The sequence below is a fragment of the Anomaloglossus baeobatrachus genome, chromosome 7 (assembly GCF_048569485.1).
Source record: "Anomaloglossus baeobatrachus isolate aAnoBae1 chromosome 7, aAnoBae1.hap1, whole genome shotgun sequence".
NCBI classification, from domain to species: domain Eukaryota; kingdom Metazoa; phylum Chordata; class Amphibia; order Anura; family Aromobatidae; genus Anomaloglossus; species Anomaloglossus baeobatrachus.
The window spans coordinates 185,273,376-185,297,081 of record NC_134359.1 but is presented as its reverse complement, the minus strand read 5'-3'; the positions used below and the strand labels follow the sequence as shown (position 1 = coordinate 185,297,081).

At 48.7% G+C, this 23,706-nt stretch overlaps 1 protein-coding gene across 1 annotated transcript in view; it reads right to left on the bottom strand.

Moving 5' to 3' along the window:
* The window catches only part of DNAH7 (dynein axonemal heavy chain 7), an 880,767-nt gene that overhangs the window by 564,814 nt on the left and 292,247 nt on the right, over positions 1-23,706 (bottom strand). The window contains exons 23-24 of the mRNA XM_075317837.1: positions 18,593-18,702; positions 13,263-13,431 (exon numbers count right to left, since the gene is read on the bottom strand). Coding sequence (XP_075173952.1) covers positions 13,263-13,431; positions 18,593-18,702 — 279 coding nt within the window. The remainder of the gene's footprint in view (positions 1-13,262; positions 13,432-18,592; positions 18,703-23,706) is intronic.

Genomic DNA, 23,706 nt, shown 5'->3' with positions numbered 1-23,706 from the left:
GGGAGATGGGACAGAGGTCCGACCCACGAGAGGCCCAGGCTGCTGGCCGTATGGGCCAGGACCGGGGGAGAGTACAGAGTTGTGAATGGAGGAGAAAGGCCACAGATTACCAAACTGGATCCAGCCTCTGACCTGCCTGGGAGCGACTGGAGTCTCTGATGGCGAGGACCAGCACCCAGGTTCTCACCAACCTCCCGGGGGTCCCCGCTCCGCCCGTGGGGAGCGATACCATCCCGGCTGCACCTAACACCTACCCCGAAGAGACTGTGCAGCGGCGGCTAACTCCTGGCCACATACCACGGGTGCCGCTGCGAAGCACCCCCATTCCCCATCCAGTACTGCCCCTGGGAAAGGACTAGTCACAGGAAGGGTGGAGGCGGAGGAGGCCGAGACCCTAGTCACTGCTGCAACCGGTGACACACTTCCCAGGGGCCCGTGACCATCCTTTCATCCCCATCTGTACTGGATACTTGTTTGTTTTTTATGTAGCTGACGGGGTCAGGCCAGTCACAGCTACCCCAAGGAACCACTGGCCCGGTGACGAGTACCCTAAGGCCCCATGGGATGCTACAGTATATATTGTCCAGTAAAAATAAATAAAAAAAAACAATTGACATAGGGTCCCCCATATTACAATACCTAGCACAGATAAAGCATACGACTACAAGCTGCAGCCCCCAGGCATACGCTTATCTTGGCTGTGTATCAAAACAAGAGAAACCGAATGCAGCTTTTTTTTTTAATTATTTAAATAAATAATTTAAAAAACAATGTGCGGTCCCCCCTAGCTTTGATACCGATCCATGATAAAGCCGACAGCTGGGGGCTGGTATTCTAAGGCTAGGGAGACTCATCGTTATTGGACCCCCCGGCCTAAAGATAGCTGCAGCCTCTCAGAATTGTCACAGCACTTTACCCGGCTCTTCCCATTTGCCCTGGTGTGGTAGCAATCGGGATAATAAGGGGTTAACCGCAGCTCACAGCTGCCACTAAGCCCTATATTAGTAATGGGCAGGATCTATGAGACCCTCCAATTTCTAATTTATAAGTGAAAGTAAATAAACACAAACACTGAAAAAATCCTTTATTTCAAATACAATACAAAAAAAGAGACCCTCTTTCACCACTTTATTCAAACCCAAAACACCCCTGCAGGTCTGACTTAATCCACACGAGGTCTCACAACAATTCCAGCTCTACTTTATCTGAAGTCAGAATGCGCGATCATGGAACATGACCGCCCACTGTAGACTTCGGGCAGAGACTGAGCCTCAGCGATCAGTGATGACGTCACTCTACACCTGTGGTTGCAGCTAACCTGACCTCAGTAAAGTCAGTGACCTTACCTCAGGTGGGGTCACTGAAGTTAATGAGGTACTCTGAAGCCAGGTTTGCTGCGGTCACTGGTGGAGGACCGTGGGAACCTCCAGCTGTGACCGCAAATCACTTGAGTGACGTCACTGCTGATCGCTGAGGCTCAGTCTCTGCCTGCAGTCTGCAGAGGACGGTCATGTTCCATGATCGCATGCTCTGACCTCAAATGCATCAGAATTGGAATTGTTGTGGGACCTCGTGTTAATTATGTCAGACCTGCAGGGGTGTTTTTGGGGTTAATAAAGTGGTGAAAAGAGGTTTTTTTGTATTATATTTCAAATAAAGGATTTTTTCGGCGTTTGTGTGTTTTTACTTACAGATTAGTAATGGGGGTCTCATAGATGCCTCCTATTACTAATCTAGGGCTTAGTGGCCACTATGAGCTGCAATTAACCCATTATTACCCTGACTGCCACCTGTAATGCCTGCCTGGATCAACAGACTCAGACAGGCTGTAATGGACAGACTAGGGGGAAGCCCCTCACCAAGCAGGACCCCCAGAACCCTGAAACCCTTTAACCCCTATACAGGGATTTGGAATTACACAGGGTACTGGAGATTTCTACCTGTGGAAGGCTGCAGTCTGAGAGAGTAGTCGTCAGGCAGGGTCAAACCAGGAATAGCAGAACAGGGACAGAATTGGCAGGCAAGGACGTAAACAGAAAATGTAGCAGTGGTCAGATCTGGGTCGGGCAGCGAGGTACAAAAACAGCAGGCAGAAGGGTAGTCAGGAAACACGCAGAAATCACAGGAATCAAAATACAAACAGCACATGAGCCAGGAGTACAGAACTATCTCTGGCAGTGGTCATGTGACAGGAGGGGGAATAAGAAGGGTGTGGTGTCTTCCCATTGGCTGTAGCTGAACGCTGGCAACTTCAGCTGGAAGACACATGCCACCCACAGTCAGCCAGCAGTACTGCAGATCCCAAGATAACCCAGCCCAGTGGATGATCGGAGCCTGCGCCCACCGGTGCCGCTGGCATTGACTCCTCTCCCATCATCAGCACCATCCACGGCAGGAACACGGCGTCGCCTGGCGATCGGAGCAGAAGTCGCTGGAGCAGATGCCGGCGGTGACGTAACAGTCCCCCCCCCCCTCCTAACAGTACCCCACCCGGCTTCCCAGGAAATTGGAGGTGAAACCGCCGGACCAGACCCTTAGCATGAATATCGCTTGCAGGGACCCATGACCTCTCCTCAGGGCCGTAACCCCTCCAATGCACCAAATAGTGCACCGCCCCTCTGACAATACGGGAATCAAGTATTCTCTGTACCTCATACTCCAAGTTACCTTCAACCAAAACAGGAGGAGGGGGGGCACTGACTGGGTGAACGGGGACACGATATAACTTGAGGAGGAACTTATGGAACACATTCGATATCTTAAAGGACGGGGGGAGTTGCAGGCAGAAAGCTGTGGGATTAATTACCTCGATTATCTCGTAAGGTCCAATAAATCTCGGACCCAGCTTAGCAGAAGGGACCTTGAGTTTAATATTCTGTGTAGATAGCCATACCTTGTCCCCAACTCCAAGGCTAGGGCCCTTGGAACGTCTCTTGTTAGCAGAGGAGGATTGACCAACCTTTGCCTTCTTCAGGTTCTCTTTCACCTCAGACCAGATAGCCTTCAATTTGTCCACAGTTGATTCAGCCTCAGGAGTATCCACCACAGCGGAAGAAAAAGAACCAAAACGTGGATGCAACCCTAAATTGCAAAAAAAGGGGGTAGTCTTGATGGATTCCTGATACTGATTATTGATGGCGAACTCAGCTAGCGGCAGATATTCCACCCAGTCAGACTGACGGTCACACACAACACTGGAGATATTGTTCAAGGGTTTGATTGGAACATTCGGTCTGACCATTGGTCTCTGGGTGGTAGGCAGATGAAAAAGATAGCTCTATATTGATCTTTTTACAAAACGCCCTCCAGAATTTCGAGACGAACTGTGTTCCTCGGTCAGAAACAATATTTTCCGGAACCCCGTGTAACCGCACAATATGCCTAATAAACAACTTGCTAAGAGTTTCAGAATTGGTAATCCGGACAGAGGAACAAAATGACACTGTTTGCTGAATCTATCCACTACTACCCAGATACAGGTCTTCCCTTCTGAGGGTGGAAGGTCAGTGACGAAGTCCATGGAGAGATGCGTCCAAGGGTTTACTGGAGTAGGTAGGGACTGGAGAAATCCGGCAGGGCGGTTACGGGGTGCCTTGGCTCGAGCACAAGTTTCACAAACCAGTACATATTCCTTACAATCTTTCGCTACGGTTGGCCACCAAAAATTCCTGGTTACTAATCGGAGGGTATTGCCGATACCAGGGTGACCTGCCAGCACAGAATTGTGGGATTCCTGGAGTACCCATAGGCGAAGTGAGGGGGCAACAAACAGTTTATGGACAGGAGTGGTTTCAGGCGCTTGGTCTTGGGTATTATGGACCTCTTCTATCAAATCTATGGAAACAGATGACATAATAATGCCTTTAGCTAAAATATGCACTGGTTCAGAGTTTTCAGACTGAGAGGGACAGAAGCTACGGGAAAGTGCATCAGCTTTTGTGTTCTTGGAACCGGGCCGGAATGTTACCACAAAATCAAATCTAGAGAAGAACAATGCCCACCTAGCCTGCCTAGGATTGAGTCTCTTAGCAGATTCCAGATAAGTGAGGTTCTTATGGTCTGTGATGACTGTGACCTTATGTTTGGCACCTTCGAGGAAGTGGCGCCATTCCTCGAAGGCCCATTTAATTGCCAACAGCTCACGATTACCAATGTCATAATTTCTCTCTGTGGGAGAAAACTTGCGGGAAAAGAAGGCACAAGGACGAAGCTGAGTGAGAGACGGAGTACCTTGTGATAGCACCGCTCCCACTCCAACCTCGGATGCATCGACTTCCACAATAAACGGACGCATAAGGTCAGGCTGAACAAGAATCGGGTCTGAGGAGAAACATTCTTTTAATTTTGAGAAGGCATGGATTGCCTCTGGCTTCCAATTAACCACATCAGCCCCCTTTTTAGTCAAATCGGTGAGGGGTTTGGCAATTTTGGAAAAATCTCTAATGAATTTGCGGTAATAATTAGCAAACCCTAGGAAACGCTGCAAGGCTTTCAAAGGCTTGGGTTGCACCCAATCCTTAATCGGTTGAAGCTTAGAGGGATCCATGCAGAAGCCTTCTGCAGACAATATATAACCCAGGAAATTAACCTCTGCCTAAAAAAAAAAACACATTTCTCATATTTAGCAAATAGGGAGTTCTCCCTGAGTCGCTGGAGTACAGTGCGGACATGTTGGACATGTGACGTAGCATCAGGAGAATAAATCAGGATGTCATCCAGATAAACCACCACATATTGACCACAAATATCTCTGAAAATGTCATTAACGAAATTCTGAAACACAGCCGGCGCATTACTTAATCCAAAAGGCATTACCATGTACTCATAATGTCCCTCTGGAGTGTTAAATGCGGTTTTCCACTCATCTCCTTCTCTGATGCAGATTAGGTTATATGCTCCCCTGAGATCCAGCTTTGTGAACCACCGGGCTCCTATGAGCTGGTTAAACAGATCGGGAATGAGTGGCAGGGGGTACTGATTCTTTACAGTAATAGCATTAAGCTCACGGTAGTCAATAAAAGGTCTGAGGCCACCATCTTTCTTATCAACGAAAAAGAATCCAGCGCCGACTGGTGACCTGGATGGTCTGATAAACCCTCTCTGCAGACTGTCTGCTATATAATCTTTCATGGCCTGACGCTCCGGACCAGAAAGATTATACATTTTACCCTTGGGGAGTCGGGAATTGGGGACCAAATCTATGGGACAGTCATAATCTCTGTGCGGAGGTAATTTTTCAGATTCAGATATAGAAAAGACATCAGCAAAATCCCTGAATGCATGAGGTATGAAGATAGGTTCAGCTCTGGTCTGGTTAACAGATAAAGACATACACGTCTCCTGACACTCAGGGCTCCAGCGCACAATCTCACCCTCGTGCCAGTCTATGACTGGATTATGTTTGCGCAGCCATGGTATGCCCAATACGACTGCTGACATCAGATTCTCAAGAACAAAAAATGACACAGATTCTACATGCAGAACCCCCACAAGCATGGAGATCTCTGGAGTTACAAAAGTAACCACACCCTGTGTGAGAGGTGTACTATCAATAGCAGAGATTTTAATGGGAGCATTCAATCTTAGCAAAGGCAAACCCAGCTCTTTTGCTACAATAGTGTCTATGAAATTAGCTGCAGATCCACAATCAACAAAGGCATGCAGCCGTACAGATTTTCCCTGGTGAGACAATGAAACAGGTACCATTAACCTCATAGGGTCTGCAGGAAGTACCTGGGCGCCTGACTGAGTATCCTGGAGCTCACTCAGACGCGGCTGTTCCTTTGGAAACGATTGCCTCAGAGATCCAGGCTGTCCATTATCGGCTCCACCACATGATCTGTTCCCTTGTGTTAGGTCCAGGTGGTAGTGGATCCTCTGGGCCGTGTACGGGACTCCCCCAGTGAGGTAACCCGGAGCTAACCCCTATACAGGGACTGTCCAGTCACCCCACCAGAAGGCCTAGGTACACGGTAGCCGGAGTACTAACGGGTAAAGTCAATGTCCTTCAGGAGACGAGTAGAACGGAGTCCCAGGAGCCACGGGGTTTCAAACGGAGATGACTTGAGGGTGGTACTGGTGCCAGGAATGGACCGTGGACAGGATCCAGGTGAAGCTGGTGTGACGGTATCGATAGCCGGATGGGACCGGGAACCGAGAAAGAGACCGGGAGGTGTATCGATAAGGATGTTCTCCGCCGGTGGTCACAGGAGGACCTTTTGGTAATCCCGGATGCAGGACCCGATCACGGAGGCAGGACGGGTACTAGAAAGAAGACAGGGTTAATGTCTGTACAGCACAAGAGGACCTGGACTTCTAGCTACTGAAACTCGATGAACAGGCAACGCCCCCACGGCAGGAAGACCCCTATATATCCTACACCTGATTTAAGCGATATCCTGTTTCCAGACGCTGGCCCTTTAAGAGGAGGTCAATGACCGCGCGCGCGCCCTAATGCGCATGCGCGATGCCCGAGTGCCGGAGACCAGCGCAGGAAGCGGTGCAGAGGATGCAGGGGAGCCCCCTAATGCGCATGCGCGATGCCCGAGTGCCGGAGACCAGCGCAGGAAGCGGTGCAGAGGATTTAGGGGAGCCCGTGTGAGTGTCCGGGGTTGCAGATGTACGCCGGGAGCGGGGAGCAGGGAGCCTGGAAGGTGCAGAGGAGGCAGAGCGGGCTGAGCAACCGCGGGCTGAAGGAACGGGGACCAGAGCGGTGAGTGGAGGACGGGGTCTGGGCCTGGGAAGCAAATAAGGAATAACGTTTGGAACACCATTCTAAGTCTGAACTGGGTGCAAAAACCTAAAAAAACATTACTATGTGCATACCTTATCTCCCCATTGGGCCTGGGAAGCGTGACACCTTGCAGTCGACGGGACTCTGGAAACGATGAGGTAGGTGCTGCAGGGGCTTGGACCTGAGCAGACCTGAGATCCTGTACTTGCTGGGTAAGTCCATGTACAAGGCCAGAAAGGGTGTGCACCTGATTTAGCACAGCATGGAGAGAATCTATTTTTTTTTTTTCTCTACTTGTTAGAAGGCCAGAGATAATGTAACGACTGCCTGGATCAAGAGACTCAGACAGGCTGTAATGGACAGACTAGGGGGAAGCCCCTCACAAAGCAGGACCCCCAGAACCCTGAAACCCTTTAACCCCTATACAGGGATTTGGAATTACACAGGGTACTGGAGATTTCTACCTGTGGAAGGCTGCAGTCTGAGAGAGTAGTCGTCAGGCAGGGTCAAACTAGGAATAGCAGAACAGGGACAGAATTGGCAGGCAAGGACGTAAACAAAAAATGTAGCAGTGGTCAGATCCGGGTCGGGCAGCGAGGTACAAAAACAGCAGGCAGAAGGGTAGTTGTCAGGACCGGGAGGACTGGTAGACCCAAGAGGTGGATCCTCTGGACCGAGCACCCCACCGGGAGGCAGGATACACGGCAGCCGGAGCACTGGCGTAGCCGGGACGGGAGCCGCGTCCCACAGGGGACGGGAAGACCAAAGTCACTGGTACAGGTGCCAGGTAGCAAAGACAAACAGTAGTCCAGGTAATGGGACACGGCACAAGAGGACCTGAGCACCTAGCTGATAAGACTAAGCTTCAAGACACGTTGATCAGGCGCCGCCCACATGGAAAGGCCAGTCTCATATACCCAGCACAGCCTCATGTCATTTCCTGCTGCAGGTGTGCTGGGCCTATAAGACCAGGAGAGTGGGCACGGCCTGGTCCTATACAGAACCATGTGGCTAAGACTCAGAGTCAGACTCATAAGACCAGGAGCAGCACACAGGAGAGCACGAGCGGGAGCGGCAGCCATGACCGGTGGACACGTGGACTGGATCAGTGGTTAAGGAGAAGTGCAATGACGGTGAGGCCGGATCAGTGGGTACGGAGCGGTGCCGGGATGGTGCGACCAGATCAGCGGGTAAGGAGCGGTGCTGAGGCATCGGGAGCGTGACAGTACCCCCCCTCTATGCCCCCCCCCTCCGTGCACAGTACCCCAGGGGCACCCCGGATCGAGTCACCGGACCAGGAACCAAGGCAAAGGCGGGGAAGGACCGCTGACCCCGTGCCGCCTTCTTGGCCGCACGACGCTTAGCCGACGATCTACCAGTAGTGGCAACGGGGGCAACGGGAAGCGGAGGACAGACAGAAGTAGGACCGGGGTCGTGGACGACCGGATCGGGCGTTTCGGACCGGGTACAGGACATTGTCTCATCCTCAGTAGCCGGGGACATCGAAGTCTCAATAGCCAGGGACGGTGGAGCGACGCTAGACTGCGTCGTTTCTTCATCAGGGCCCGGTGGCACCAAGGACTCAGGCGACAGGAGTTGTGGTACGACGCTGGACTGCGTCGTCTCCTCTTCTGGTTCCGGTGGCACCACAGGTACAAGAGACAGGAGTTGTGGTACGACCCTGGACTGCGTCGTCACTTCTTCCTCCTGTTGTGACATGACAGGCCCAGGTGCCAGGGGCTGAGGAACAGGCTGTAGACAGGTATCCTGGAACAACGGACTCCAACGAGTGATTGCGCCAGAACGCCATCTGATGTCAGGGTCATGGAGTTGTAGCCAGGGCAGACCCAGCAGAAGCGCGGGAGCCATTCTCGGGATGACATACAAAGTAACAGTCTCCGTGTGCAGAGCACCAACACAGGGTCTCACGGGTTCGGTTGTATATATGACGGGTTCGTATAACGGTTTTCCGTCCACGGAGGCGAACCAGAGGGGTTTGGCAAGCGGGGTCACAGGTATCTGGTATCGGGACACTGTAGATTGGTGAATGAAATTACCCGCTGCCCCCGAATCGATGTGAGCCTCTGCCGTGAACCGGACCCTCTCAGTCGTAACTTGGACAGTCTGAGTAACCGGGACTGAGGGGATTCCGGTACCAAGGGTGGCGGTTCCCACCATCCCTTGGACTCGGGGTCTTCCTGGTCTCTCAGGGCATGAGCGGAGCAGATGTGAACCGCTTCCACAATAGAAACACAGGCCCTGGGCGAGTCGCTCTGCTCGGCGTTGTTCAGCTTGGCTCAGTCGGTCGATTTGCATAGGTTCGGGAGTTGAATCACAGGAAGGCAATAGCGGGGGAACGGTAGACCTCTGCAGGACAAAGGCGTGACGGACTGGTCGCTTCTCCCGGGATACCTCCTTGGTCCGTTCCTGAAAACGGAGATCAATCCGGGTGGCTAGGGATATCAAAGCGTCCAATGTACGGGGAACATCACGACCGGCTAATTCGTCCTTGATGCGACCGGAGAGCCCCTCCCAGAAGGCGGCAGTCAATGCCTCATTGTTCCAGCCTAGCTCGGAGGCAAGCGTGCGGAACTGGATGGCGTACTGGCCCACCGTCAGGGTTCCTTGGCGTAGCCGGAGGAGCGAGGACGTAACCACGGTGGTGCGTCCCAGTTCATCAAAGGTATCACGGAAGGCCTGCAGGAATTCCAGAAGGTCGGTGGTCACTGGGTCCTCATTCTCCCACAAAGGATTCATCCAGGCCAATGCTTCGTCTTCCAGATGGGACATTAGAAAGGCCACCTTAGCTTGGTCTGAAACAAACAAATGGGGAAGCAACTTGAAATGCAGGGAGCATTGGTTCAAAAAGCCTCTGCAGGTCTTGGGATCCCCCGCATAGCAAGGCGGAGCAGCGAGGCGGAGTTGCGAAGCCAAGGGGACAACAGGTTCGGACTTAGACGCTGTCTGCTGCGTCGACGGAGACGAGGCGGCGGTCTGTAACGTGTACAACCGGTGGTCCACAGACGTCAGGAACTTCAATATGCGGTGTAAAGTGTCACGCTGTTGCACCAGTTCCTGGCGTAGTTCAGCCAGCTCAGACGCTTGTGCTCCGGCGGAATCCATGGCCTGATCAATCTGTCAGGACTGGGAGGACTGGTAGACCCAGGAGGTGGATCCTCTGGACCGAGCACCCCACCGGGGGGCAGGGTACACGGCAGACGGAGCACTGGCGTAGCCGGGACGGGAGCCGCGTCCCACAGGGGACGGGAAGACTAAAGTCACTGGTACAGGTGCCAGGTAGCAAAGACAAACAGTAGTCCAGGTAATGGGACACGGCACAAGAGGACCTGAGCACCTAGCTCATAAGACTAAGCTTCAAGACACGTTGATCAGGCGCCGCCCACATGGAAAGGCCAGTCTTAAATACCCAGCACAGCCTCATGTCATTTCCTGCTGCAGGTGTGCTGGGCCTATAAGACCAGGAGAGTGGGCGCGGCCTGGTCCTATACAGAACCATGTGGCTAAGACTCAGAGTCAGACTCATAAGACCAGGAGCAGGACACAGGAGAGCACGAGCGGGAGCAGCAGCCATGACCGGTGGACACGTGGACTGGATCAGTGGTTAAGGAGCAGTGCAATGACGGTGAGGCCGGATCAGTGGGTACGGAGCGGTGCCGGGATGGTGCGACCAGATCAGCGGGTAAGGAGCGGTGCTAAGGCATCGGGAGCATGACAGTAGTCAAGAAACACGCAGAAATCACAGGAATCAAAAAACAAACAGCACATGAGCCAGGAGTACAGAACTATCTCTGGCAGTGGTCATGTGACAGGAGGGGGAATAAGAAGGGTGTGGTGTCTTCCCATTGGTTGTAGCTGAACGCTGGCAACTTCAGCTGGAAGACACATGCCACCCACAGTCAGCCAGCAGTACTGCAGATCCCAAGATAACCCAGCCCAGTGGATGATCGGAGCCTGCGCCCACCGGTGCCGCTGGCATCGACTCCTCTCCCATCACCAGCACCATCCACAGCAGGAACATGGCGTCGCCTGGCGATCGGAGCAGAAGTCGCTGGAGCAGACTCCGGCAGTGACGTAACACCACCGTACCAGGGCAATCAAGAAGAGCCAGGAAAGTTCTGGGATTGTCACATCTAATGGATGCGACAATTCTGGGTGGTTGCAGGCTGCTATTTATAGGCTGAGGGGCCAAATAACCATGGGTCCCCCCAGCATGAGAATACCATCCCCCAGCTGTTAGGTTTTATCATGGCTGAGTATTAAAATTGGGGGGACTGCAAGCCATTTTTTTAAATTATTAATCTAAATAATTTTTTAAAAAGCCGCATGCGGTTCCTATTACTTTGATACACAGCCAAGATAAGCACACGACTGGGGTCTGCAGCCTTCAGCCGTATGCTTTATCGATGCTGGGTATAATAATGTGGGGGGAACCTAAGCCAGTTTTTTTTTAATTATTTTTATACCAGGCTAGATGCACATAGCATCTGTGAGTGGAAACAGTCAGCTGACATGCTGCCACTCAGGGTGGGGGTGTGCCTTTCTGCAACCAATTACAGATACCGATGGGTGGGGAAAGCAGTGCATATGCAATGAAGGTAATGAGCGGCCCCAGTAGTGAATGAGCGTCTAGGAAGCAGTTACAGCCACGCTGGAGCCTCTTTAAGTATGAAGCACTTGCTCTTTTGCCCCTATCCCTTCTACCACCGTTTTTATTCACTGGATTATGGTCCCTATAGACTTAAGGGTGCTTTACACGCTGTGACATCGCTAGCGATTGCTAGCAATGTCCAGCGTGATAGCACCCGCCCCCGTCGTTCGTGCGTCATTTGGTGCTCGCTGCCATAGCGAACATTATCGCTACGGCAGCGTCACACGCACATACCTTGTCACCGACGTCGCTGTGACCGCTGAACAATCCCTCCCTCAAGGGAAAGGTGTGTTCGGCGTCATAGCGACGTCACTGCTGCGTCACTAAGCGGCCGGCCGATAGAAGCGGAGGGGCGGAGATGAGCGGGACATAACATCCCGCCCACCGCTTTCCTTCCGCATTGCCGGTGGACACAGGTAAGGAGATGTTCGTCGTTCCTACGGTGTCACACATAGCGATGTGTGATGCCGCAGGAACGACGAACAACATCGTACCTGTGGCAGCAGCGATATTAGGGAAAGGAGCGACGTGTCAATGATCACCGTTTTTGAACGATTTTGCTATCGTTGATCGGCACTCCTTGGTGTCACGCGCTGCGATGTCGCTACCGGCGCTGCATGTGCGTCACTAACGACGTGACCCCGACGATATATCAGTAGCGATGTCGCAGCATGTAAAGCACCCTTTATATATGGACCTGCGTCCGGCCAGATACCTGGGATCAGTTCCGGTCCGGAACCGGATTTTTTTTTAATCCAGTTAGGTCTGCCAGTCCAAGTTATCTGCGAACCCACCCATCACTAATTATTAACTTTACTTTCATGTTATAGGTTAAAAATACTCTATGATCAAAATATTGTAACTTATTCTTGTGTTCAGTGAGATATCGATTAAAATTTTACTTTTCCAATGGAGTATACTCATTTATATTTTCTCAACCCAGCAGTATCACAGTCTTAGGGGTACTTTGAACACTACGACATCGCAGCTGCAATGTCGGTGGGGTCAAATCGAAAGTGACGCACATCCGGCGTCGCTGTCGATATCGTAGTGTGTAAAGCGTTTTTGATATGATTAACAAGCGCAAAAGCGTCGTAATCGTATCATCGGTGTAGTGTCCCATTTTCATAATTGCGCGGCAGCGACAGTACGATGTTGTTCCTCATTCCCCTACGGCAGCACACATCGCTGTGTGAGAAGCCGCAGGAGCGAGGAACATCAGCTTACCTGCATCACCACGGCTCACGCTGGCTATGCGGAAGGACGGAGGTGGGCGGGATGTTTTTTCTATTGGCCGCCTGCCGTATGACATCGCTGTGACGCCGCACGACCCGCCCCCTTAGGAAGGAGGTGGGTCGCCAGCCAGAGCAACGTCGCAGGGCAGGTGAGTGCATGTGAAGCTGCCATAGCGATAATGTTCGCTACGGCAGCGATCACAAGATATCGCTGCTGCGAAGGGGGCGGGTACTATCGCGCTCGGCATCGCAAACATCGGCTTGCGATGTCGTTGTGTGCAAAGTACCCCTTATAGTTTGGATCTGTAACTGTAGAAATTTTTTTTAGAATAGTAAGACAACACATCAATTTAAACATTTACAAGGTCTTCTAAACCTGTTTTGCTGTGTTATTTTTTCCCTCTTGCATTTCACCTCAGATGAAACAAGAATAAACAGAAATAATCAAGGCTTAAACTCGACAGGATATTTGGAATAAGTCAATTATGAGATCTATATTTGGCACATTTCAGTAAGGATCTGTTCGGTATTGACATGAGTCTATGGCATATGCTATAATATATATTCGGTCAATGATGGTGGGCACATTATAGTACATTGGAACCTAGAAATAGATATATGATACCTTAAAAAACTTTCCTAATGCAAGATAGTCCAATCCATCAGAACAATTGAAAACAACACATTGTTTAGCCACTGCTTTTGCCAAATCTTTGGTAGTTTCTGTTTTCCCTGTGCCAGCAGGGCCCTCTGGAGCACCACCCAAGTGAAGATTGAGAGCACCAAATAAAGTTCTGTTACAAAGATAAAGATTGTAAAGTTATATCTAATAATTGTTCTACAAAAATGAAGAAATACAGTTAGAAGTACAATATTTCATTACATAATACTTAGTAATCATTACATAATTACTGTAATTACACAATACACAATACTATAATTACCAATTACAAAATGCAGCGTACTATAATTACATAATACGCAATAATGTAATTACACAATCCTATAATTACACAATACAAAAATACTCAAGGCTGCAATTATAAAATAACTGCACAACCAAAACCATGGCCCCAATTCATCAAGACTGGCAATTTTCAAACAGTCTTGATGAGGGGTGGATAGCGAGTGGTGTGTGTCTCTGTGTACACTTTGCCACAATCTTACTCCAGTCAGAGACAGTCAGGGACTGAAGTAAGATTTGTGGCGTAGCAAACACGGCCACCCGTCATTATTTTGGATCTTGAGTAAAGGGGGCTTTACACGCAGCGATATCGCTAGCGATATCGCTAGCGAGCGTACCCGCCCCCGTCGTTTGTGCGTCATTTGCAAATCGCTGCCCGTGGCGCACAATATCGTTAGGAGCCGTCACACAGACTTACCTGCTTTGCGACGTCGCTGTGGCCGGCGAACCGCCTCCTTTTTAAGAGGGCAGTTCGTGCGGCATCACAGCGGCATCACTAAGCGGCCGCCCAATAGAAGCGGAGGGGCGGAGATGAGCGGCCATAACATCCCGCACACCTCCTTCCTTCCTCGTTGCCGGCGGACGCAGGTAAGCTGCAGTTTGTCATTCCCGAGGTGTCACACATAGTGATGTGTGCTGCCTCGGGAACGACGAACAACCTGCGTCCTCAACAATCAACGATTTTTTAAAAATGAACGACGTGTCAACGATGGACGATTTGGCGAGTATTTTCCATCGTTAACGGCCGCTTGTTGGTGTCACGATTAAATCGCTGCCGTGGCGTACAAAATCGCTAGTACCCGTCACATATACTGAACCGCCTCCTTTTTAAGAGGGCAGTTCGTGCGGCATCACAGTGGCATCACTAAGCGGCCGCCCAATAGAAGCGGAGGGGCGGAGATGAGCGGCCGTAACATCCCGCACACCTCCTTCCTTCCTCGTAGCCGGCGGCCGCAGGTAAGCTGCAGTTTGTCATTCCCGAGGTGTCACACATAGTGATGTGTGCTGCCTCGGGAACGACGAACAACCTGCGTCCTCAACAATCAACGATTTTTTAAAAATGAACGACGTGTCAACGATGGACGATTTGGCGAGTATTTTCCATCGTTAACGGCCGCTTGTTGGTGTCACGATTAAATTGCTGCCGTGGCGTACAAAATCGCTAGTACCCGTCACACATACTTACCTTCCTAACGACATCGCTGTGGCCGGCAAACAGCCTCTTTTCTAAGGGGGCGGTTTGTGTGGCATCACAGCGACGTCACACGGCAGGCGTCAAATAGAAGCGGAGGGGCGGAGAGCAGCCGCATGAAAGTCACGCCCACCTCGTTGCCGGACGACGCAGGAACGCTGTTGTTCGTCGTGTCACACGTAGCGATGTGTGCTGCCTCAGGAACGACAAACAACCTGCATCCAGCACCAGCAACGATTTTATGAAAATTTACAACGTGTCAACGATCAACGATTAAGTATTTTTGAACGTTAACACTCGCTCATAGTGTCACACGCAACAATGTCGCTAACGACGCCGGATGTGCGTCATGAATTCCATGACCCCGACGACATATCGTTAGCGATATCATTGCTTGTAAAGCCCCCTTTACTCTGGTCTCTCAAAGCAGATCTGTCTTGAGATTTCACAATACAAGCTGCATACATCTTCAAATAAAATGAATAGACCTGATGTAAATGCTGTACTTTGAAAATCAATGGATGACTGTACAATTCTGGTATTAAACATTAGCATTTTTTGGGTCCAGCTAAAGCCTGTAAATGCCGATGAGTCCAAGCGTATTTAAACCCCACCGATCCAGCCTGAGAGCTGTAGCTTGTACTGAGCAGGGTAACATTTTAGCATCAAAGGGCAGGAGCAATGCTGATGACATGTCAATCAGGCTAGGTGGCTGCAGATTGAGGTTAAACCTTTATTCATAATTATATAGCCATTCTGACACTTATTCTTAAAATAAGTACACTAGCCTAATCAGTTATTGGAGATCTAGTTAATAATGTAAAAAGTTTATATTTTGAAATCTGTTCACAGATTTTCCATTACTTTATCAGTTTGAGAAAGTTAGACTGGCCATATCATGGAATAGTGGCCACAGATCTAAATAAAATGTAGTTTTTATTTTTTTATTTTGTCCTCCCTGTTGTACAAATATTAGTGTGTAAACTTTAGGGGATAATTTATTCTACTGTTGAATTGGGCATTACCATAAATTTGTCTCTGGGGGCGTGTACTTCTTCCCCTGCATGAGATTGACCAATCGTAAGCAGGCAGTGTTATGCAAGGAAAAAAAGAACACACCCTCCTCTCCCCACTACTATCTGCAGCTATTGTGAAGAGATACAGCAAAGCTGTACACACCTCACATTTTTGTAAATATTGTATTATATCTTTTTACAGGATAACACTGAAGAAATGACGCTTTGATACAATGTAAAACAGTCAGAATACAACTTCTATATTAGGCCCCGCCCACCACCACCAGCTTGCCTACCAAACAGCCCTAATATGTCTCAAGGTAAATATACCACTACCTTATGATATGACAGGTTTCTGATATTACTCCAAAGGGTGAGCTTCATATAGGGAATCTACCCTCTGATGTATTTGCTTCTCCCTGTCTTTTTCTGGCTATTTTGCCTGTCATATACTGATCCACGTGTTTTGTGGCTGGCTTACCAACTGCTGGTGTGGTTTGTGCATCCTTTGTGTCTGGCATTTTAACACTCTTTTGCCTGTACCGTTTGTCCTTTTGTCACACTCACTTTATTATTAAAAATTATTGTGTATTTCACCATATATTTGTCTCTGGTCTCCTCTATACCAGTGGTCTTCCTTTTACCTCTTGTATTGGTACAATTGATCACTGGGATCTTTTTTGGTTTTGCATTCTTAATGGGACCCTCCCTGTTAGGGAAGTTGTAGGTTTACAACTTCTATAATGGTATAAATTTGGGCTGCCCTCTAAATACCTCATCACACAGCCATTAATGTAAAAAATGCTGGCAACAAAAGTCAGTACACCCTTCAGTGAGAATGGCCAATTGTGCTCAATTACCCATTTTCCCTCCCCAGTGTCATGTAACTCATTAGTGTTTCTAGGTCTCAGGTGTGAATGGGGAGCAGGTGTGTTACATGTGGTGCTATCAACACACATTCTCTCATTCTGGTCACTGGAAGTTTAACATGACACGCTTGTGAGAAATTTCGTACAGACTGTTGACCAGCAGTTGCCTCCAGAGCTTCGTTCCGTAAATAACAGTCAGCGATATGTATGGAATTTTTCCCGCTCATGAGAAATGCCCTCTGCTGACATGCAGTGACCTACAGAGTGTCGGTCTGAGAAAGTTTTCAGAACGATGCTCCACTGAAATCAATGGACATCTTGGGAAATTACACTTGGGATTAGGTCGGAACGTCCAAGATTTATTTTGAAGTCATAAATTGGTGAATGAAGGAGTGTGCAGTGTTTATTTAAGACCAGATATGCGTCGGAACTTCCAGGATTTAATTTGAAGTAATAAATTGGTGAATGAGAGCGTGTGGGGGTGTGTTAATTTTAATATTTTTTTTCCCTGTGTCTTCTTTAACTGTACGTACTGGTAGACGTCTATCCACTATTAACGCCTGGGTTTGATTTCAGCTATAAATTCACAGCTGACATCAACCCCAGAAATATTACCCCAATTGCCACTGTACCAGGGCAATTTGGAACAGCTGGTTAAAGTGCCAAAATTCGCCCATCCAAAGGATTCGCCACTTCTCGGGTGGCTGTTGGCTGCTATTGTTAGACTTGCAGGGGCCAAACAACCACGGCCCTTCCCAGCCTGATAATATCAGTCCCCAGCTGTCTGCTTTACAATGGCTGTTTATCAAAAATAAGGCGGAGACCACGCCATTTTTTTAACTCTGTATTTAAATAATTAAAAAAAACAGCATGGGATTCCCTCTATTTTTGATAACTAGCAAGGGTAAAGCTAATAGTTGACGGTTGCAGTCCGTAGCTGTCTGTTTTACCTAAGCTTGTTATCAAAAATACGCGGAAGCCCACATCATTTTTCTTTTTATTTATTCCATATCCACATGTTTGAATGGCAATTTACTCAATTTTGCTTTGTTTTTAAGCCGTATAGCCCTTACTATGACCATTTAAAGCTATTTTACAGCACAGAGGTTCGGGTCTCTATTGAACCTGGCGAACCCGTACTTCCATGGGTCCACTCATATCTATTTATAATATGTCAAGCAGATCAGATCAATGTGGATTTCAATTCAAATTCCCAAACAAATTTATTGTAGCATACTAGACCCTTTGTTTGTCAATTTTGTGTATTCTTTGTCTGTGTATATTCTCAGTCTGCAGGGTGATAGGAGGTGACAGGCCTGTATGGACCTGGTATGCGATCATTTTATGATCCCTGTATGCTGATCTAATTGGACATACTGGGCTTCGTATTTAAGTTTACATTTTATTCCTAATAAAATGTACTTATGTCCATTATAGTGTACATCAGAGTTTATATTTTCCTCTTTAATTTTTCTGTCTTTCGTTATCTGTGGCTTACATATTTTAGGCAATAACAATGTTATTTATTATGTCCTCACCCCACGTCATTCCAAATTACAGTTCTGGATTTGCCTCTCTTCCTCTTGTCATACTACTGCCTTACAAATGTCCCATTCCTTTTGCTATTGTACATTTGGATTGTGTACAAAATAATACAGAAGGTGGAAGAACGTATGATGGCAGCATTAGACTGTACAGAAATGTACAAAGGAAAGTCATAACTTTGTATAGAACAAACTACATTATTGCACAGTTGATGCTGGGAATAACAGCTAATTAATGGGTGTGCGAGGTGCAGTCCCCAGCCTATCTCATATTGATGAGTTATCTTGTGGGATAGATCAACATGTTCTGACCAAACAAACCCTTTAAGACACCTTGACTTCTTTTCTAAGTGAAAATTGTGTACTATACCTGTAGCATCTATCTGTCAGAGGAGTGATAACCAATCTAGGTGTATTCCCAAGATACTCATATCCATACTGTAATTCAGCATTGATCATTTTTGTTTGCAAATGTCCTTCCTGCATAAGAATACAATGAACAATAGTTGTAACAAACCAATACAGAATAATTTGACATTTATTTGATTTTTCTGTTTTCTATTGCTACAAAACACTGCAAAATAATAAAATGATGTAAAAAGTAAGTAAAATAATAATAAATATAATAATATCAACACTGATGTATATGACTGTATTATGGCTCTATTTGTATAGAAGTATAGTGGAGCAGCTACAGATGTACATGACATCGCCACTACTGTAACTCTTTATGCTTTCCCTTTTTATGGAATTTAAAGAAAATATACTGTGGCAGTCATCCTAAAAGATATTTCTTATATTTCTATGTTAATTCTTTCATTTATAAAGCCTAATTAAAATATAGCTAGAATGTTTATAAACCTTGCTCTATTAGCATACACTCCGCTCAATACACTAACATACAAATCTCCTTATTGAATACATTTCCTTCAGGCACATTAAACCTAAATCAGACCTGACGACCCCTGGTATGCTGCCGTATTCAGCCGTAATGAGTGGCCGTACAGCTAGTTACAGCAGATGCAATACTATGACAGCTGGAAAGTACCTTCATTATAATCATACTGTACTCTTATCTGAGCTGCAATAAAGCCCGTACAATTAATAAGGGCCTGACAAAATCAATTACCAGCTTTTACAAAATATATCTATATTTAAAGTTTTATGTCAGATATGAATGCTTTACTTTGCAGCAATTATTTTCTTTCTACTCAGTATTTCAGAATGCAGTGTTCAATATGCATAGGTTGCATTGATAAATTATTTCAGACAGTGAGCTTACTGCGTATGAAGATTACCAACTCTACTGAATTGTATTGGCAAAAAATAGAGAAAAAAGCCACCAAGTCCACAACTTCTGTGCACGGTGGTCTGTGCACGGTGGTCTGTGCACGGTAGTGTGCGCACGGTGGTGTGCGCACGGTGGTGTGCGCACATCTTGTCAACAATAATAGTCCAATCAGAACAAGTACAATGTGAAAAAGGTCTTTGATTTCATAGGTGCAACAGGTTGAAAAACACATGACGTATCTATAAGGGATAAGCAGGTTACATGCTAAACACCCCCATACCAATCTACCTAAATAAAGACGAGAACCACGACTTTATTGCAGGAATGGCCACAGTTTTATTTAACCGTATATATGTATACCAAAACTCGTGGCCCAAACATGCCACTCAATTGTTAATCTTAACCTTATACATATATACCCGTATAACCAGAAACACCGATAGATCCGTCCGAGAGGCCAACCATCATTCCTAACCCCCCGGCCGTAACCTCCAAAACCGGCCCAGAGGACCACCTCGGCCGTGACCACCCGGCCCAAGGTGAGGGGTAACAACGTTCCATCGTTGATTACCCCTACCCAGAACCTGCGGGACCTCCGCCCACAAGTTCCCATCCAGTCCGAAGCCACTCCCCTTGAGCGACTTCGTACCAACAAACCGACTGTCGGTACTCCCAACCTCTCAGACGGACCTATCACCCCGCTGTGACAACAACAAAATTGGGAAATCAACCTTGCATTCACCTTTTCCTCTTTTCTTTGTTTTTTTTTTTTTGTTTTTTTTTGAAAACCATCACTTTTCATTATGTTTTTTTTATTTTTTTTTTTTTATAAACATATACATATACATATATCAGGGCGGGCGGGTGGGACACAACTTTCCGGCGACAAAAGGGGAGGTAATCAGTACACCCCCTCTCTTATACCTCCCACAAACTCCCACCCCTTCCTTGCTCCCCTCCCAATCCCCTTACAGCTCCCTTCTACCAATCCCATAGCCCCACATATCCCCTATCCATGTAATCCAAATTAACCCCTTCCTAACCTGGCACCCTCCCGATCGTCATGGGGTCCATTCACCCCTATGGGGCTCACTGCCCTTCTTGACGTATCTATAAGGGATAAGCAGGTTACATGCTAAACACCCCCATACCAATCTACCTAAATAAAGACGAGAACCACGACTTTATTGCAGGAATGGCCACAGTTTTATTTAACCGTATATATGTATACCAAAACTCGTGGCCCAAACATGCCACTCAATTGTTAAACTTAACCTTATACATATATACCCGTATAACCAGAAACACCGATAGATCCGTCCGAGAGGCCAACCATCATTCCTAACCCCCCGGCCGTAACCTCCAAAACCGGCCCAGAGGACCACCTCGGCCGTGACCACCCGGCCCAAGGTGAGGGGTAACAACGATCCATCGTTGATTACCCCTACCCAGAACCTGCGGGACCTCCGCCCACAAGTTCCCATCCAGTCCGAAGCCACTCCCCTTGAGCGACTTCGTACCAACAAACCGACTGTCGGTACTCCCAACCTCTCAGACGGACCTATCACCCCGCCACAGACCGGCCAAGTGACCCCTTACTTGGCCCGGGCCCCCCACACCCCTAGTGCTTGCTCCAGGCCATCCCTCAAACCCAACATCCATAAATCCAGACCCACATCGGTCAGGTGAACCCCATCTCTCCTTAGATACGGCTCCGTGGACTCCTCCAATTCTCTATGCCGCAAAACCAACCCACTATTCCTCGCCACAAACCTACCAATCGCCCGGTTCAGCTTGCTCCGAGCCCTATTAATACGGTCCACCGACCTACCAAAACGCCACTGCGTCCGAGCTATGATGTCCGACCACACAATAACTATGCCCGGGAACGCCCTCCACAAATGTAACAGGTCCAGCTTTATGTCCCTTTTCAATTCCCTTGCCGACCTTACTCCCAGATCGTTCCCACCCACGTGCAAAATTAACACATCAGTGTCACGATCCATACGGCTATAATAAGCCACCTCTGGGCGCACTCTAACCCAGGTCATGCCCCGAATTCCGAGCCACTTTACTCGGGCTTCCGACACCGACACTCCAAGCTGCCGACCGTCACGACGCACATCCGCTCGCAACGATCCCCAATACACATAGGAGTGCCCGAGGATCCACACAAGGCATGGACCTACAAAAATACAAAAACCACGAATAAAAACAGCAACAGAACAAGAAAATCACAACAAACCAGCATCAACACAAACCAGGAATCCCCCACCCCTGACCATCACCTGACTAAGTGAGGCCTAATGTACAAGCGAAACCTGGAAGACTCCCACCTCCCAATCCGCCGGATACAATCCTCACTCAAACCCCACCTGGCGGCCTCCGTCGCCGCCCCAATCCGGAAGGAGTGAGACCCGTACTCACGTGGCTCCTCCCCCACCCTTGCTAAAGCCATCTTCAGCATCGCATTGAATTGGTACCGCGACAAAGCCAATCCATCCGCATGTCTAAGAAAAACGCCAGGGAAACTGCTGCGCACCTTTAAAAACTCTGACACTTGTACCACTGGGCACAACTGGTGCCTCGGTAAGGCAAACAACACTACTAAGCGCCCCCGGCCCCTCTGATCCGTCTTCGAAAAGCGAAGGCGACATTCCACTCTATCCTCCCCCAGGATTACATCCTCCAACAGCAACCCACCCATCGCTTGCTTGGTCGGGCTGACCAATTCACCAATGCGAAAGGCCCCAAAAAACGCCAATACAAAAGCTACCGAAAACAACACCCGCTCATAAGGAGACGAACACAATTCCCCCAAACACCCCACTAACCGACCCAACAATGGCAATGACACCGGCCGCCTCATGTCACGCGACTGGGCCCCTTTTCGAAAACCCTTCATTGCCTGCCACACCAGAAAATCCTTAGTCGCGTCCCGAACCCCTTGCATCTGAAACAAGAAGGCCAATGCCGCCAACTTGCAACCAATCACCGAAATGGACCGACCTGCCGAAAAATCCCCACTAATTAACATCAGGACCCCCAACACTCGGCCTTTGTAACCCGACTCCATGAAGTCCCCTCTTTCCAACTCTGCCCAAGCCTTCCACACCGCCTGATATCGGCACCAAGTAGCCTCAGACACCGATCTCCTAATTCTCTCAAATGCTATACCGATGCCAGGTCCCACAGCCATTCCGGGCAAGGTTCTCCATCCGCGTCCGCTCCCGGCACCAGCTTCCTGAACCTGCAAAACTGAAACCGTGACACAGCGCGTCAGCCACCTCGTTTCGAATCCCTGGCACGTGCCGAGCCACCACGCAAATGTTCAACTCCAAGCAACGCAACACCAGGTGCCTTAAATACCACACAACCGGTGGGGATTTTGCCGACAGTGCATTGATGGAATGTACCACCGCCATGTTGTCACAATGCATGCAAACCCTTCTTCCGGAAAAAACGGGGCCCCACAACTCCACTGCCACAATGATGGGAAACAATTCCAGTAGCGCCAAATTCCTCACCAAACCTGCTTCCACCCAACGCCGTGGCCACTGTCCCACACACCAGCGCGTCTGAAAAATTGCCCCAAAACCTGTCGCTCCAGCCGCATCAGTATACAATTCCAACTGGCTATTGGACAATGCCTCGCTCATCCAAAGGGTCCGACCGTTGTACCGGTCCAAGAACTCCTCCCAAACCAACAAATCCCCCTTCATCACTTTTGTCACTCTGACAAAGTGATTTGGAGCTTTTACCCCCGCGGTTGCGCTCGCCAATCTCCTATTAAATATCCGCCCCATCGGCATAATGCGACAAGCGAAATTCAATTTTCCGAGCACTGACTGCAAATCCCGCAACCGCACCTTCTTGGCCTGAGACAAAAACCGCACCGACGCCTTCAAATCCAGAATCTTCCCCTCCGGCAACCGGCATTCCATCGCCAGTGTATCAATTTCGATACCTAAGAAACATAGAGCCGTCACCGGCCCTTCTGTTTTTTCTTTTGCCAACGGAATACCTAGGCTCCGCGCGATCCGCTCTAACGTAAATAACAACAAGGAGCAAACCGAAGAGCCCGCCGGACCCACGCAAAAGAAGTCATCCAAATAGTGAATCACTGAATGGACTCCTGCCACCTCTTTGACTACCCATTCCACAAAAGTACTAAATGCCTCAAAATGAGCACA